General features: G+C 39.6%; 1 protein-coding gene across 2 annotated transcripts in view; it reads left to right on the top strand.

Moving 5' to 3' along the window:
* pld1a (phospholipase D1a) overlaps positions 1-13828 on the top strand; it is a 35631-nt gene that overhangs the window by 430 nt on the left and 21373 nt on the right. The window contains exons 1-2 of one of the 2 annotated variants that reach the window (XM_028000039.1): positions 1814-2022; positions 12565-12781. In XM_028000039.1, coding sequence (XP_027855840.1) covers positions 12598-12781 — 184 coding nt within the window. In that variant the 5' untranslated portion in view covers positions 1814-2022; positions 12565-12597. Of the gene's footprint in view, positions 1-1813; positions 2023-12564; positions 12782-13828 lie in introns of those variants that run through there. The other variant, XM_028000040.1, reaches the window with a different exon arrangement.

Below are 13828 nucleotides of genomic sequence, written 5' to 3'. Positions count from 1 at the left end.
CTGATGTCACTATCCTTTAAATATGTAAAAAAAAAAATTGAAATAAATTTTATTCTGGTACTTCTGTGCAGCATTAGTGCTAAAGAAAATCTTAGCTAGCCATTTTATCTGAAAGGTGCTGTCAGGGTGTGGTAGATTGCAGGTTAAAGTCCTTGGAGGTACAAACAGGCGAGTGGCAACTGATCTCAAGAGGAGCGCAGTTCTCCATTTCGTCCTCTAGATGGTGAAAGAGATTGATTTTTTTGTTTTCAGGTTCAATGAGCAGCTGACTACAGATGCAAGTCAATACATTTGAATATCACAGAATATTTCATATACTTTTACAATTCAGAAAATTGGAAGATCCTATAAAAGCAATGAGACTGAACTTTTAATACAACAATGTTACGCTATGCTAGGGCTGTGTTATGGCCTACACGATTATTGGTAAAAACTTCAGAACTAACGGTTGTGCAGCTTATGAGAGCATAAGCCATAAAAGGACAGTACTAAACTAGCTTGCTTTTAATAAAATATTCAAGTATATTGAAAAAAGTGTGGTGGAAAAAAGTGCATAAGCAACAATAGTAACTGCAGCCTCAGAGAAATGTTAAGTCTGTATGAGAGTTTGGAGGAGATTCACATGACATAGACCCTGGCTGGAGTCTGTGCCTGAGGTCACGGGGTGCAGCTGAAATATTTCTTTTGCCGGAACCAGAAACAATATAAATAGCATCATACTTGAATAAAGCTGAAGGCATTGCCTAGTGTAGTTTCCACAGTTAGTAATTTGGAGAGTCGTGTTGTCTGCTGGTGTTGGTTCACCGTGTTTTAGTCCAATGTCAGCACAGGCGTCTACAATGAAGGTTTTCAGGATTTAATGCGTCTCTCTGCAGACAAACTTAATATTTATGCTAACTTTATCTTCCAGTAGGGTTTGGCACCTGCCCATGCTGCCAAAATTCCTATACATGTTTTAATTGCCATGGTACCTACAGTACAGACCAAAAGTTTGGACACAACTGTGTGTCCAAACTTTTGGTCTGTACTGTATGTGCTAGATTGTAAAATTGTCTGATCCAAACCCTGAAGAGAATCTATGAAGCACAGGACGATCAGAGACATCAAAATTGTGTCTGAATCAATATAATATACGAGGTTCCCTTTGTAGTTTGATTAGGTAGTGTATTGCCAACCCAACCCTGGTCCTCAAGGCATGCCCTACATGTTTTAGATGTCTCCCTGCTTTAACACACCACTGGGAAACGCTAAAAACATGGAGGATCAGGGTGGAAAAACACTGCTCTATTCTGTGTTGTTCTTTCTGCCTTTCCTATTCTTGAGCCATCAAAAACGTATGCTGCCCTGAGCAGTGAGCCAAATCCCCTTTATCAAGAATCACTGAGATAGAGTTTTTTAAAATGTAGTTCTAGTTTATTGAGAAGAACATGTACGTGTGTTTTTGTGAGCAGGTATTTCAATCAAGCAGATTGTACATTTTCCATTCATTATTTTAGCTATTCTGCTGTCATTTGATTTGGTTTTTTATATCTCCAAAGGCTCAGTGTTCATGCATGGGAATGTTATAGGATAGAATGCAGGTAAATCCACTCGCATGAACTCAAAACACCCAAACAATGATGAGAAAATAGGCAGGACCCGTGTCAGTGTTTGCTACCCTAGGACTCCTCCTACCTGCTAGCACAGGCCCAGAGAAGTCTTCTGCCCAATCAGAGAAGGTCACAGGAAGAATCGCTCCATGTGATTGGTTCAGAGTTTCAGAGAGCCCTCCCTTCCTGAGGAGTTGGAGAGAGTTCACCGTTAGGGTTTCTTTTTCTCAGCCACACTTACTGAGTTGCAGTAAAGAGGGAACACAGAATTTGGCTGCTGCTGCACAGCTCCTGGTCGTCTCAGACGGGGCGTGTGTGAGTGTGTGTGAGTGCGTGTGTATGGGTGAGTCTTTGTTTTGCCGTCCATTCAGAGGATCTAGCTGGCTTGATCAGACAGACCAACATGTGGACAGCATGTCCACAGAAGAAGCAGGTTGGTAATGTCTCCCTCACCCCTATTGTCTCTCTGTGTCTGCTGTGTCCTGTTTGTACCCAGGGGGCTTTACGATATACAGATTGCTCCTTAAATTTCCGTTTTGAGCAGGATTAGTAGACATGAAGGATAAAAACCTTAAATATACTTGTTGATTTCATGAGCTGGATCAGTTGTCGTTGTCCTGTTGCATAGGAGACATGTTGATGTTACAATAAAGTGCCACAGTTGGGTGTGGAGAAGAGTTTGTGACCACTTTCACCATGAAGTAGAGCAGCAAGCGGTGTGTAGCCTGTTAAACAGAGCAGACAGATCTGCATGCGGGTTTCCTTAAAGTTTGTTTCCACAGCTGGAATGTTGCGGAAGGACAGAAGATATCTTTCCCTGCCATGCACGGCTACACAGACAGCGCTCCTCCACTCTTGCCTCTTCTTCTTGTTGTCATTGCAACATATGCGCATGATACTGACCTCTGGCAGGGAAAGGTGTGACCTCTGTACTTTTCTGTTGTTGTACCAGTACACCAAAACAATAGACTTCACAGCAGTGGCTCCTTCCTTATGTTTAGGTGTGCGAGTGTGAAAAGTAACTCATTTCTGCTTGGTTCATGCTGCAAACCAGAACGGTTTTTGAACAAAAGTGTCCCTGTATTGTTTTTGTAATATAACCAGCAAACATTCTTTGCGTTCAGAGTCTTTGAGGTGGTTGGAAAGGATAGAAGTCAAATATTTGAGAAGCAGGCTGGGTTTAGTGCTGCAAATTTATTCCAGATGTGATGTGTTGGCGGTGTGTAGTACAACAACACACTTTCCATCGCTCACAGATATTTATGTGCCTTGCGGTAGTTCATTTATAGCGTTCCTTAAACTTTATTTGCGCAAACGTTTGTGTAAATATTTCAGTGGGTTTCTAAGCAAAGTGCCCAACACAAAATGAATTGTTTTGAAGTTGGGAATGAAAGATGCATCGTTGTCAACAGTTTCTAAAAGAGTAAAACTCAGTTTTGTCTGTTTAAAAAGTACTGCATTGATAACAAAGCAAAGGAAATACTGGTCTTTTCAAATATTTGTTGAAGATGCTGATGGCTGTGAGAAGGACGGCTCTCCTGCAGTGGTCAGTGTTACAGCGGATTGGAAGAAACCTCTGAATAAAGACACTGGAGTTGTGTGACAGTCTGATAGAGAGAATGCTCGGTGTTGTCACTAACATTCTTCATTCTATGAACAATACTTCTTTGCACAATGATCTCTAGATGTTTCAGTTCAGTTGCCACTACTCTGATTTTTGTGAATGAAATCTAAGATAAACCGAATGCACAGCCCAATCTCCACTAATGTTTACTTCATTCTCAGAAAACTCCAGCAGTTCGGAGTTCAAAGATTTCTTAGAGAGCACCAGGAGGACCAAGGAACACAGCCGACGGTTTCAAGAGCATAATTTTGAATCATAGCTGTATTCAGTCCACCTTCCAAAGTTTTTTTTAAATACTTGGCTCAAATGCTGTATGTAGAAACATTCTCATGCTGAAACATGGTGGTGGCAACGTCGTACTGTGGTGGTGATGTGATGTTATATTGATGGGGCAAAATACAGAGTGATCCTGGAGGAAATCCTCTTAGCCACCTCCAACAGCAGAACAATAAAAATATAGAAAACCTGCAATAGAATAGTTGAGTTGAAATCATGTCCATGCGTTTGATGGCCCAGGTAAAGTCCGCATCTAAGTAAAGTTGGGAATGCGTGGCTCTTGTTACAATCTGAATGAGCTGGAGTTATTTAATAAAGAAGAATGGAAAAACTGTCAGAAACATATCCTTAAAGACTTTCATTTGGAGGTGGTGATTCAGCTGGAACAAATATATCCCAGACCTTTCAGATTTGGGGATTTTAAATTGCCTTGCATCTTTTGTTTTTATGTTTCATTATTATTCGCTACTTTAAGTCTGTCTGCCACAGTGAGGAAGTTGAACTGCTGCAAAATACTTTTGCAACAAATCATTGCATTATAGTCTGTATGACAGAAACCTTACTGCGTAAATATATCATTATAAGCATATTATACTTCCAAATCAATTCAGGAAATGCATGTTTTGTTTTATTTTACTTTAAAATTTAAGCACACCAGTCATATTTGTTCAAAGCACAGCTGTCCTTTGGATTTTCTCTCCCACTGTAATCATGAGTCAGTTCAGGGCTGTCTGGACCCCAAGCTACACTCTGAAATTTTCCAGCCTCAAACTTGGCTGTCCTGCTGTGGCCGAGTCAGGTTTGGCAGAAGCGGACCAGAGGCAGCAGCCCCCTTGCTCTGTAACAGTACAATGATGACTTGTGTTGCCACCAGCAGAATGCCGCTCCGCCGATGGTGACGGGTGCTTTCTCTCTCTCTCTCTCTTTGTTTTTCTGGCAACTACTGTATGTCTTGCTTTCTCTGACCATCCCTATCCCCCAATCCATGGTGCGAAGGATTAGATAATAGGCAGCTTTAGTGTGGGCAGAGAAAAAGAGGTGTCACAGACCTCTCATTTCTTCTCTCTCTCTCTCTCTCTCCCTTCCTCCGTCCATCTTCTCTCTCTTGGTGCCATCTGCGCCACGAGGAGCTTGGCACCACACCATCTATAAATGCCAAGCCACATTTATCTTTATTGTTTCGTATTTGTGTGCGTGCACGTGCATGAAAGAATGCCTGTGGCCGTCACTTGCGTAAAACACAATGCGGGGATGTACAGAGCCTTACAATTGGTGTAGATCACTCGGTATACTATGCTTCGCCACTTTCTAAATGTCAAGTCCACAACCACACATCCAAGAATAGATTACACGTTTAACTAGCCACCTATTTCTCTTAGCTCCCGGAGCTCAATCTGTGACAGCGCCTCTCCTGCTGATGTTGGTGCTGATGTCTCGTCATCCACCTCCAGCGTTCTTGTCCGTATCTTTGTCAGTATCGCAAGTAGGTCTCGTGTGGAGAGGCAAAGGTCTTTAAAACAATGAATAAAACGCCGATAACACATGGACACCTACAAGGAAGTTAGAAAAAATTGTTTTATGCATGAAGAAGTGGGATGAATAATAATGTCAGGATACCTTAAAATAAAAAAAAGTGATCATTGTCAAGTTTATTTTCGCAGACTACAGTGACGTCACAGCTATAAAAAACATGTCACTCTGTGCAGAACAGTATTGGTGAAGCATTGTCGTATTTTCTTGCTAATCCTCCCATAGCATTCAATGTCTCATTTCAGCTGCCCCTGTAATTTAGTTGTACTCCAGCCCTCCATTTCCAGTTGCTGTCATGTGTTTAGCGAGCACCGACTAAAAATACATTACTTATCTGTTTTGCCTTCAAGTTTTCTATTTTTTTAAGGATGTGCAGTTAATGTGACGTTAGCACCCACTGCTTTCTTGAGAAATTAGGAAGAGTGTTTTATGTTCTCTGTGTGAGACTGCACTACTGCCCTCAGTCAAAAATATCCTTTCCAAGTACTTCTATACTAATTGCCATTTTTAAATAGTAGTTCAAAGGGATTTTGATTCAAAAACATGTTGTAGTGGAAGTTGAAATATTTGGCTTTTCCATCAAATTTTCATACAGCTCACTTCCAATGTGCAGTAAATTGAAGGGGAGCTCCGACTTTGCAGTGCTTGAACAAAAAGCTGTAGGTGTTTTGAAACTGAAGCGTTCAGTAATCGGCCCACATCTTACACGAAGTCAGGTCATTCCTGATCCGGAGAGAAAATTTGTTAGCTTGGAATCCAGAAACGTGATTTGAATAAACCACAAATTTGCCAGTTTGAATGCCAGAGGATAAAGGTGTCAACGCAGAGAGACTCATAATTATTCCAGATTGGTGTAAGCATGAAAAAGAAATAAGGCATCTGGTGTTTCAAGTAATGAACGGTGATCACTGGTATCCAACATCTTGTTTTACTGTAGAAAATGTAGACCAAACAGCCTAAACTAGTCTAAAGCATCCAAATTATTGCAAATGTCGGACTCTTGGTTTGAGTCCAAGATTCCCAAAAGACTCGCCTCGTGGCTAAGGCCATAGAGAAAGGAAGCCTCTCAGTACCTCTTAGATAAGAAAAAAGTGTTTCTATATGCCTGAAAAACAATTATTTTGCCAGTTATCAGTAAAGACCTGAAAATTTTTTGTCTCTTTAAAATATATTGGAAAAGAAAAGAGCTTCAGAAAACACAAGCATGAACATTTTACATTTGGGCCAAAGTCTTCCCACACTGATAAGGAAAATTTAGCAGCGGGCCAAACATTTTGGCTGCCAAACACACAACTCCCTGACAAAACTTAATATTTGATAGGATTGTAACTAAGAAGAAATTCAGATGTTTTTTTTTTAAACTAAGTTCATCTTCACATGGCCAGAGTGACCTTTTCTTCCTTTCCTTCTGTCTCTTATAAGCACTGTGTCTGCAACCGAAACAGAGCTATTGGAAGTTCTGCTTCAAAGAAATACTTGCTCATAAATGACCCTTCTCATGTCCTCATGTCGTAAATTCACAAAGGGGAAGTGTGTAATGTTACAATAAACCAATGGAAGCAAATTAGATATCATAAAAACACAAAAACTGAACAGTATCCATGTGTTACCGCCTGGTATTGATATGAATGGTTGTAAAACATTAATGCCGGATGATATTGATTGCAGGTGAATCTCATGCAAGTCAGAAAGAAATATTTAACTTTCAGCACTGTTATGTGTTAAGTTTAATCAATACTTTAAAAGAAATAACATTGAAAAGATAAAAGAAACAACACATAGTGGCTTTTTATGCTTTCTGAAAAATTTGTTTTGCTTCATGTATCCATGTGCTACAATACATTGGGTTTTGTTTCCAATGGAGATTAGAATAACCTTCAGAGATGTCTGGATGATAATAGATGGTTTGTTCTGCAGGATAAGCTGCATGACCAACTCTTAGAGAAAATCATCTTACCAACCTGACTGAGAAAAGACCAACAAGTCAGACACTGCTGTGCTTTTGTCTTCGATCAATTACGTCATAGCGTCTCGGACTCCAACTGGAAGCGGTGGGATAATAGCTTGTTGTGGAGGAAAAGCTGCTCAGCTGAAGGTGCACAAGCAGCACAAATGCTCTCAAATAGGATACTGCTGTGGGTTTGTATTTGACAAGTCCCATTGTAATGTTATTGACTCCTTTGGTGTAGAAGACACAGTGGTGGGTTGGTAGTAAAACCCACACTAAGCAGCCACCTTAGATTTGCACAACTGCTTGGTGAACACAAACAAATCAACCAATCACATGGCAGCAGCTGAATGCATTTTTTCATTCAACAGTGGTGAAATATACTGATGCTCAACTAGAGTTTCAGAATAGCGAAGAAAAGGGTTTGAACAAGACTCTTTTTTAATATATTTTTTTACATTAGACAGGCTGGTCTGAATATTAAAAAAAGGCTAATCCATCAGGATTCAAATGGATAATTTGAACCGCTTTTCAGAATGAGCAGACTGATTTGAGATCTTGGAGGTGCAGCAGCAGCTCCACTAACCACTTGTTAAAACCAAGATATGTGGAACACTGTCTCTGAACATACAACATCTAGATAGGCTACAGCAGCAGCAGACCACACGGGGTGGAACTCCCGTCAACTACGCAGGAACCAGAGGTCACGGTTAGCAGATTAACCAAAGTAGGATTTAACAGATAAGGAAAATGTTTCCCCATTATGTGATTCCACATTTGAAGTGCATGAACATATCTGATCTTGGGTCAATGTTTCATTCTGTGCCCAGATGTACAGTCTTTAAACATGGCAGCCCACAGAGTAGTATTGCTGCACCATTTATGACCACAGTGTACCCATCTTCTGATGGCCACTTCCAGTAGGATCATTCACCATGTCATGTCAGCTCAAATCATTCTAAGCTAGTTTGTTGGGCGTGACAATGAGTTCACTGTACTCCACTGGTCTCCACAGTCACCAGATCTCAATACAACAGAGCGCCTTTAGGATGTGGTGGAAAGAAAAATTTGCATCATGAATCTGCAAACCTGCATGACAATGTCAATTTGGAGAAATATCTCTGAGAAATGTATCCTGCACCATGTTGAATTCACATCTTACTGCAGCACTGAATTACCAGCAACTACGTGTGCAATGAACATGAGTGCTTATATTAATAAAATTACAATTTCTACTTTTCTGTGTAGCTGGATAGCAAATTAAATATCTGATTCCTGAGCTAATTTCTTCAGGCATATTGCAAAAGTGACCGTACCGTTTATGATCAAAGGCTGAATTTCCCTGTCAGTCATGACAAACAGATTTACAAGTGGCCAATTTCCTTTTCTGTTACACGTCTTCCTCTTTTACACTCTTTATATGCTCTGTAGTCGCTCTCTCACTAATTGACATTCAGAAAAGGCAAAAGCACAAAGAGAGGCGGATGTTCTGAACTGCTTGTGTTGATATTTATATATAAGCGGTCTGCTCTGTAGCTGCTTGAATTATCACCATGACAACAGGACAGGAAGCAGGAAGTAGGAGTTCCATCAGAATGGAATAGAGAGATAATTCTCCTCTCAGGTTGCATGTTGAAGCCACATATGGTTTCAGTCATTGTTTATACATCCGTTTGTATGCGTTTTGTATTAAAGGATACGTACACTGAAACAATATTCAGCATTCCAGGTCTTTAATTTGCGGCTTGAAACCTCTTAGTGGGTTAATGCTTGAAGTCTTGGTGGAGATAATAAAAACTGCTGCTCAAGTCCTCTGGAATGTGTGATTACTGTACATATGCAAGGTTTTCTCAGTGAAATAGACTTTACCGCAATAACATAGCGTTTGAGTTTAATTTATTCTTTTGCACTGTAGCCATTCGAAATGTAGAGCTGCAGAGTCAACAACATGTTTTTGATTACTGCTGTGCAGCATAAGGCAGCCAAGCAAAAGAAAATTGCAGAAGGCCTAACAGCATAACACATTGGCCGCATAAGACATAAGTAGTGGTAGCAAAGTCTGCAGATCAAATTAGAGTTCATAACGTGAGGTTTTAAAAAGGCATTTTTACATTGAGTAACAGGAAGCCAGGAGAAATGTTCTTTTAGAGGCCACAGCTGGGAGACCTGTCAAACTATTACCCTACACAAGGATTTAAAAGCGCTCTTTGGTTAGCCCAATCCATTTGTAATGTAGTAATAATCTGTGACCAAAGCTGTGCATAAAGACTGACATTTTGGTTGTATTTAGGGGGGGTTACACACTCATTCAGTGTGTAGCCCCCTCTTGCACAATGACTGCTTGAGATGTTTTGGGCTGAGAGAGTGTGCATAGGAAATGGAAACAACAGTGATAGGTGTATTTTCCTACCTGAAAAACTTTATGTTCACAAACAACCTCTCACTGGTTTTGTTGCTTAGTCCCAATCTGTCCTAGCTGTGGTCTGAACTATGCTGCAGCCTCTTCTATCAAATGTAAGATTCCAATTGTCAAAATATCCTAGAGAAAAAAAGTGTTTCAGGCTAAGAAACATTATTAATGATTGAGCTCCTGACCTGGTTACTGTCACAGAGCTCTCTTACCTTTTCTGCATAGTAAAGATGCTCACTTGCTGCCTCCATTCTAGATAATGTTTTCTAAGAAATGTATAGATTTTCTGTCGTTAAAATATGATATTTGGTCTCTAATATTGCTGAAATCATCAACACTGATGTCACAATCTAGCCTTCATTGAACACATTGTCACAAAAGGTGTTGATACTCAGATATACTTCTAATCAAATGGATCAATTCAAAAAGAGACCATATTTTATGGGAACTGTTATTATGACAAAATCCCACTTTTAAATACTGACTACCACAAAAAACTGGAATTGCACTGATGTGCCTTGAATGCAACCAACCAGTGATTTAAGGTAACTGGTTTGACTGTACAAGCATGCTGTAACTTGCTGACTGGTGGATATCGTTGAGCCTTTACCTACTGGTATAGTGTGTATATCTGGTATTCATCATAAACAGTCTGAAAAATTGTGTTGGAAGAAGAAAATCCCTCACTTTCACATAAGAGGCACGTATTGTTAAGACTTGCAATTAAACAGCTTTTCAGACAATTAAACTGTTGTATAGAAAAAAAAAAACTATCCTTACTTTTTACCTACAGTAGTGTTCCTCTCATGCTTTTATTTTAAAGAAAACTACCCAATTGCAACTACTTTGACAGTTGTGGAAAATAAATGGGGCTTTGTTTTTTCCTTTATCTGAATAAAATGAAAGCATTCTGAAGTTCAGCATCCAGGGAAAATTCAAAATGAAAACACAAGCCCGGACATTACAAGAAAAAAACCTAATTTGTTACATGTGAACAGAAACCAGACAATGGTGAAGTGAAAAAAAAAGGGAAAGAAAGAATAGAGGTGATCTCAGGGGTTATATACACACTCAGAGAGGTAATGTGTAACTAAGAGCAACTGCGGTATTCACTGTATGAAACACCAGCACTGGGCATGAAACAGTACAAAAACATATTCAGAGTAAAGAACTACAAGGCTAAGGTAAACCTAGCAGCTAACACTCACCAGCCAGGCTGCTTAGAAAGTAAATGTAACTCCATTTTTTTTTATTAAGTCTGTACTGTATTGGTTAGAAATGGAGCACTTTCAAAATTGAAGAACTGACTGTCCTAGACATCAATGAAATGATGTGGAAATGTAATCGAACCTTGGTAGCCTTTTCTTTAAAAATGTTTTCATCTTTCTGCTGAATCAGGTCTCCCCTTTCTTTCCTTTTTCTCTTGTTACTCTCCTCCTGAGACCTGTTCCATTTCCACTCTTTCAAAACGCTCTTTGTTAGATTTAATAATGGACCGCAGGAGCATGGGTAGACTTGGGTGACTAATCATTGAGCTCAGGCGGTATTGCACATGAATGGGTGTTCCCTTTGTGTCAGCTTTTTTTTTCCTGGAGGCAAAAACGTGGATTACAGTGTGCTAGGATTTTACACACTCTGGCATTTAATGCTCAGGACTGGAGGATAAAGTTATGGACCAAAAGCAGAATAAGTACTTTAAAGTAGCTGTAAAAAGATTGTTTGTGATTGAAACCCCATTTAAAGACAGTAAATGGTAACAGAGAAATCAGCAGACTTCCTTTATTAGGGCAGGTAAGCTTGAATTATCTCTGTTGTGTTTTAGCTAGAATTACTTCATGTTTTGATGAATATGAATAAATGAATATATTTCATTGATCCCAGATGCAACCATATTAAAAGCTAAACTTGTTCAATTGCTTGTTAACATACAAAAACTCAGGCAAAAAAGCATAAAGAACTCAAAGCTGGTAAATAAAGTTCAACCCTCCTTTTAGGCCTTTTTTTGTCATTCGCTCTTTTATATCCATTAAACCAGGCCACAGTTTGCAATAAGGTAACATAAGATCAGAGCGATCTTAGAACATAAAGGCATCAGTCAGGGGGTAAAAGTTCTTAAAAATACAGACAATGACAATGACATGACCAAAACTGGGCACTTCTCCATAACTGACTAAAAGATCTTTTAGATCTTTTAAAAGATCTGACTAAAAGGTATCTTTTACTAAGACCTAAAAGTTTTCACTGACCTCCTAAAATGTCAGGGACATAACCCACTATGACATAACCCACTATGCCCACTCACTTTGGGCAACAAGAGTTGCCCAAAGTGGGTGGATGGTGGGTGGGGAGGTGGTTCGCCCAGGGCGTCGAACAGGCTAGGACCGCCTCTGGTTGTGTGGACTTTCCTTAGCAGCTGCAATTATGGCACCAATGTTAGTTTGGCTGCTGAGTCTTTGTAGTAAAAAAGCCACTAGCATTTTATGATAAGCATAGGAGGGACAGCTTGTGGTGCAAATAACAGGTTTCAGAGCCAACAGGAAGAATGCATTTTAGAAAAGACATCCATTTGGAAGGAAGTTTTTCAAACAGAAGCTCTTGGACAAGCACAAGCAAATGTCAGACCAATGATTTCATTCATAAGCTATTTTCTGAATTATTAAAAATATATACTTGATAAGTATATATTGAGAATGTTGACGAGAGAGAGTATCACCAGATGTATGACACACTTCATTTGATTTAATGTAATCCATCTTCATCTTATCAGCCTGCCTTTATGATTTATCTCCACCAGAGGTAATGGTGATAAAATTGATCACACCTTATTTTTTTCCCCCACCAATCTTGGAATCATTTATTTAATACATTAGCCTTTTCAACTGAACAAAAATATTTAACTAACCAGTTAAACTGAATGAGTTACTCTTATTGTAATCTTATCATAGTTGTGTGAGTGGTGCATGAATCCTTCTTTAAGCATGTTTGTCAGAGGTCCTGCATGTTTCTAATAGTTTTCTGACTCAAAATAGAACGGCTGGGTTAGAATGAGGTCACAAAGGTCAAAAGTCAAACGGCCGTCCCTCCCATGTGGGACGGGAGTGTGGACTCCAGGAAGTGGATCTATCAATCTCAAATTCATGAATCAACAAATGACTCAAATGTCATAATCATCTCCTCTCTCTTACAGGTGCGCCCTGCTCTGGGGTCTGACTGCTGAGCGATGCTTGACAACGCTCAGCCTACTACCAGTAACCTCAACCTGGTGAACTCTGAAGTTTCTGAAACCCCAGCAGCTTCGGACACACTTGATGGTATCGACATGGCCGACCTTGTGGAAAGCCTGGATGCCAGAGAGTTGGACCTCGAGGAGGGAGAGGAGCTCGACTACGATGGGAACTACTTGGGTGTGTGTTGCCTTAGTTCTTACAAGGGAAAGAGTCAAATATAATACACTGAATGTTCTAAATATATTGAAAATACAAAAGCAAAATTGATCTGGAAAATGAAAAGCAATAGGACACATTCAGTCTGCAGGTTAAATAAGTAACCCCTCATTCATTGGCTGGTAGTCGATCTGTTGCCACAGATTTCCTGACAGTCTAGTTGTGGAGAAGGTTTGAAGGTGCAGACTGCTCCTTCATAAACTTTTTATTCACTTGGAAAAATTCCTTTATCTCTTAGAGTTTATTACAAACGCGGGCTCCAGAACAACAGAAAATCTCAAGCAACTACACCTAAATATTTAACAATGGGGAAGCAAACGTTTGTTTCTGCTTCTTCATTTTATGACTTAAAGAGATGTGATTACTAACTCCAGTTCCAGAAATTTACAAGCATTGTGTTATTGCTCAATATACTTTTTTTTTGTTACTAGAAATCCAAAAAATAATTATTAGAATTAATTACCTAATATTTAACCCCTCACCACTCCTTCATGACTTGGTTTAGTCCTCCTCACCCCAGGCTGATGTGGTTATTTATGTTGCTTCATCTCAACGTAATCTATTTAGTCAGACAGTTTAGTCAGACAGCCATGGAAGAGAAACGCATGATGAAAACCATCTGAATCAGCTTTTTAGGGTTCGTAATATAACACCTCTCACACCATAAACCAGGTGAGGCACAGTAGAAAACTTTGTACTGAAAGGTGCTAATCAGGTGGAGGCTGAGGCTTGATTACACCAGCACCATGCGATCAGATACGGGCAATAAATGTCTCCACCCCTCACAGACTCCCACTGATTATTTCTAAACCAAATATAGCTGTAAATTCTTATTTAATGTGTACAGAATCAGCAGATCAGGGTGAAGAAGTAATACGTTCACTTGGAGGAAAAAAAGTAACATTGATGGATTTGAAATATCAACTAGGATAAAATCAAAATGGTGAGAAAAACAAGCCACAATGTTTTGACAATATAAATATTATCGTAAAGAAAAGGCGCATTGTC

The sequence above is a fragment of the Xiphophorus couchianus genome, chromosome 19 (assembly GCF_001444195.1).
Source record: "Xiphophorus couchianus chromosome 19, X_couchianus-1.0, whole genome shotgun sequence".
NCBI classification, from domain to species: Eukaryota; Metazoa; Chordata; class Actinopteri; order Cyprinodontiformes; family Poeciliidae; genus Xiphophorus; species Xiphophorus couchianus.
This window is presented reverse-complemented; position numbering and strand designations above follow the sequence as displayed.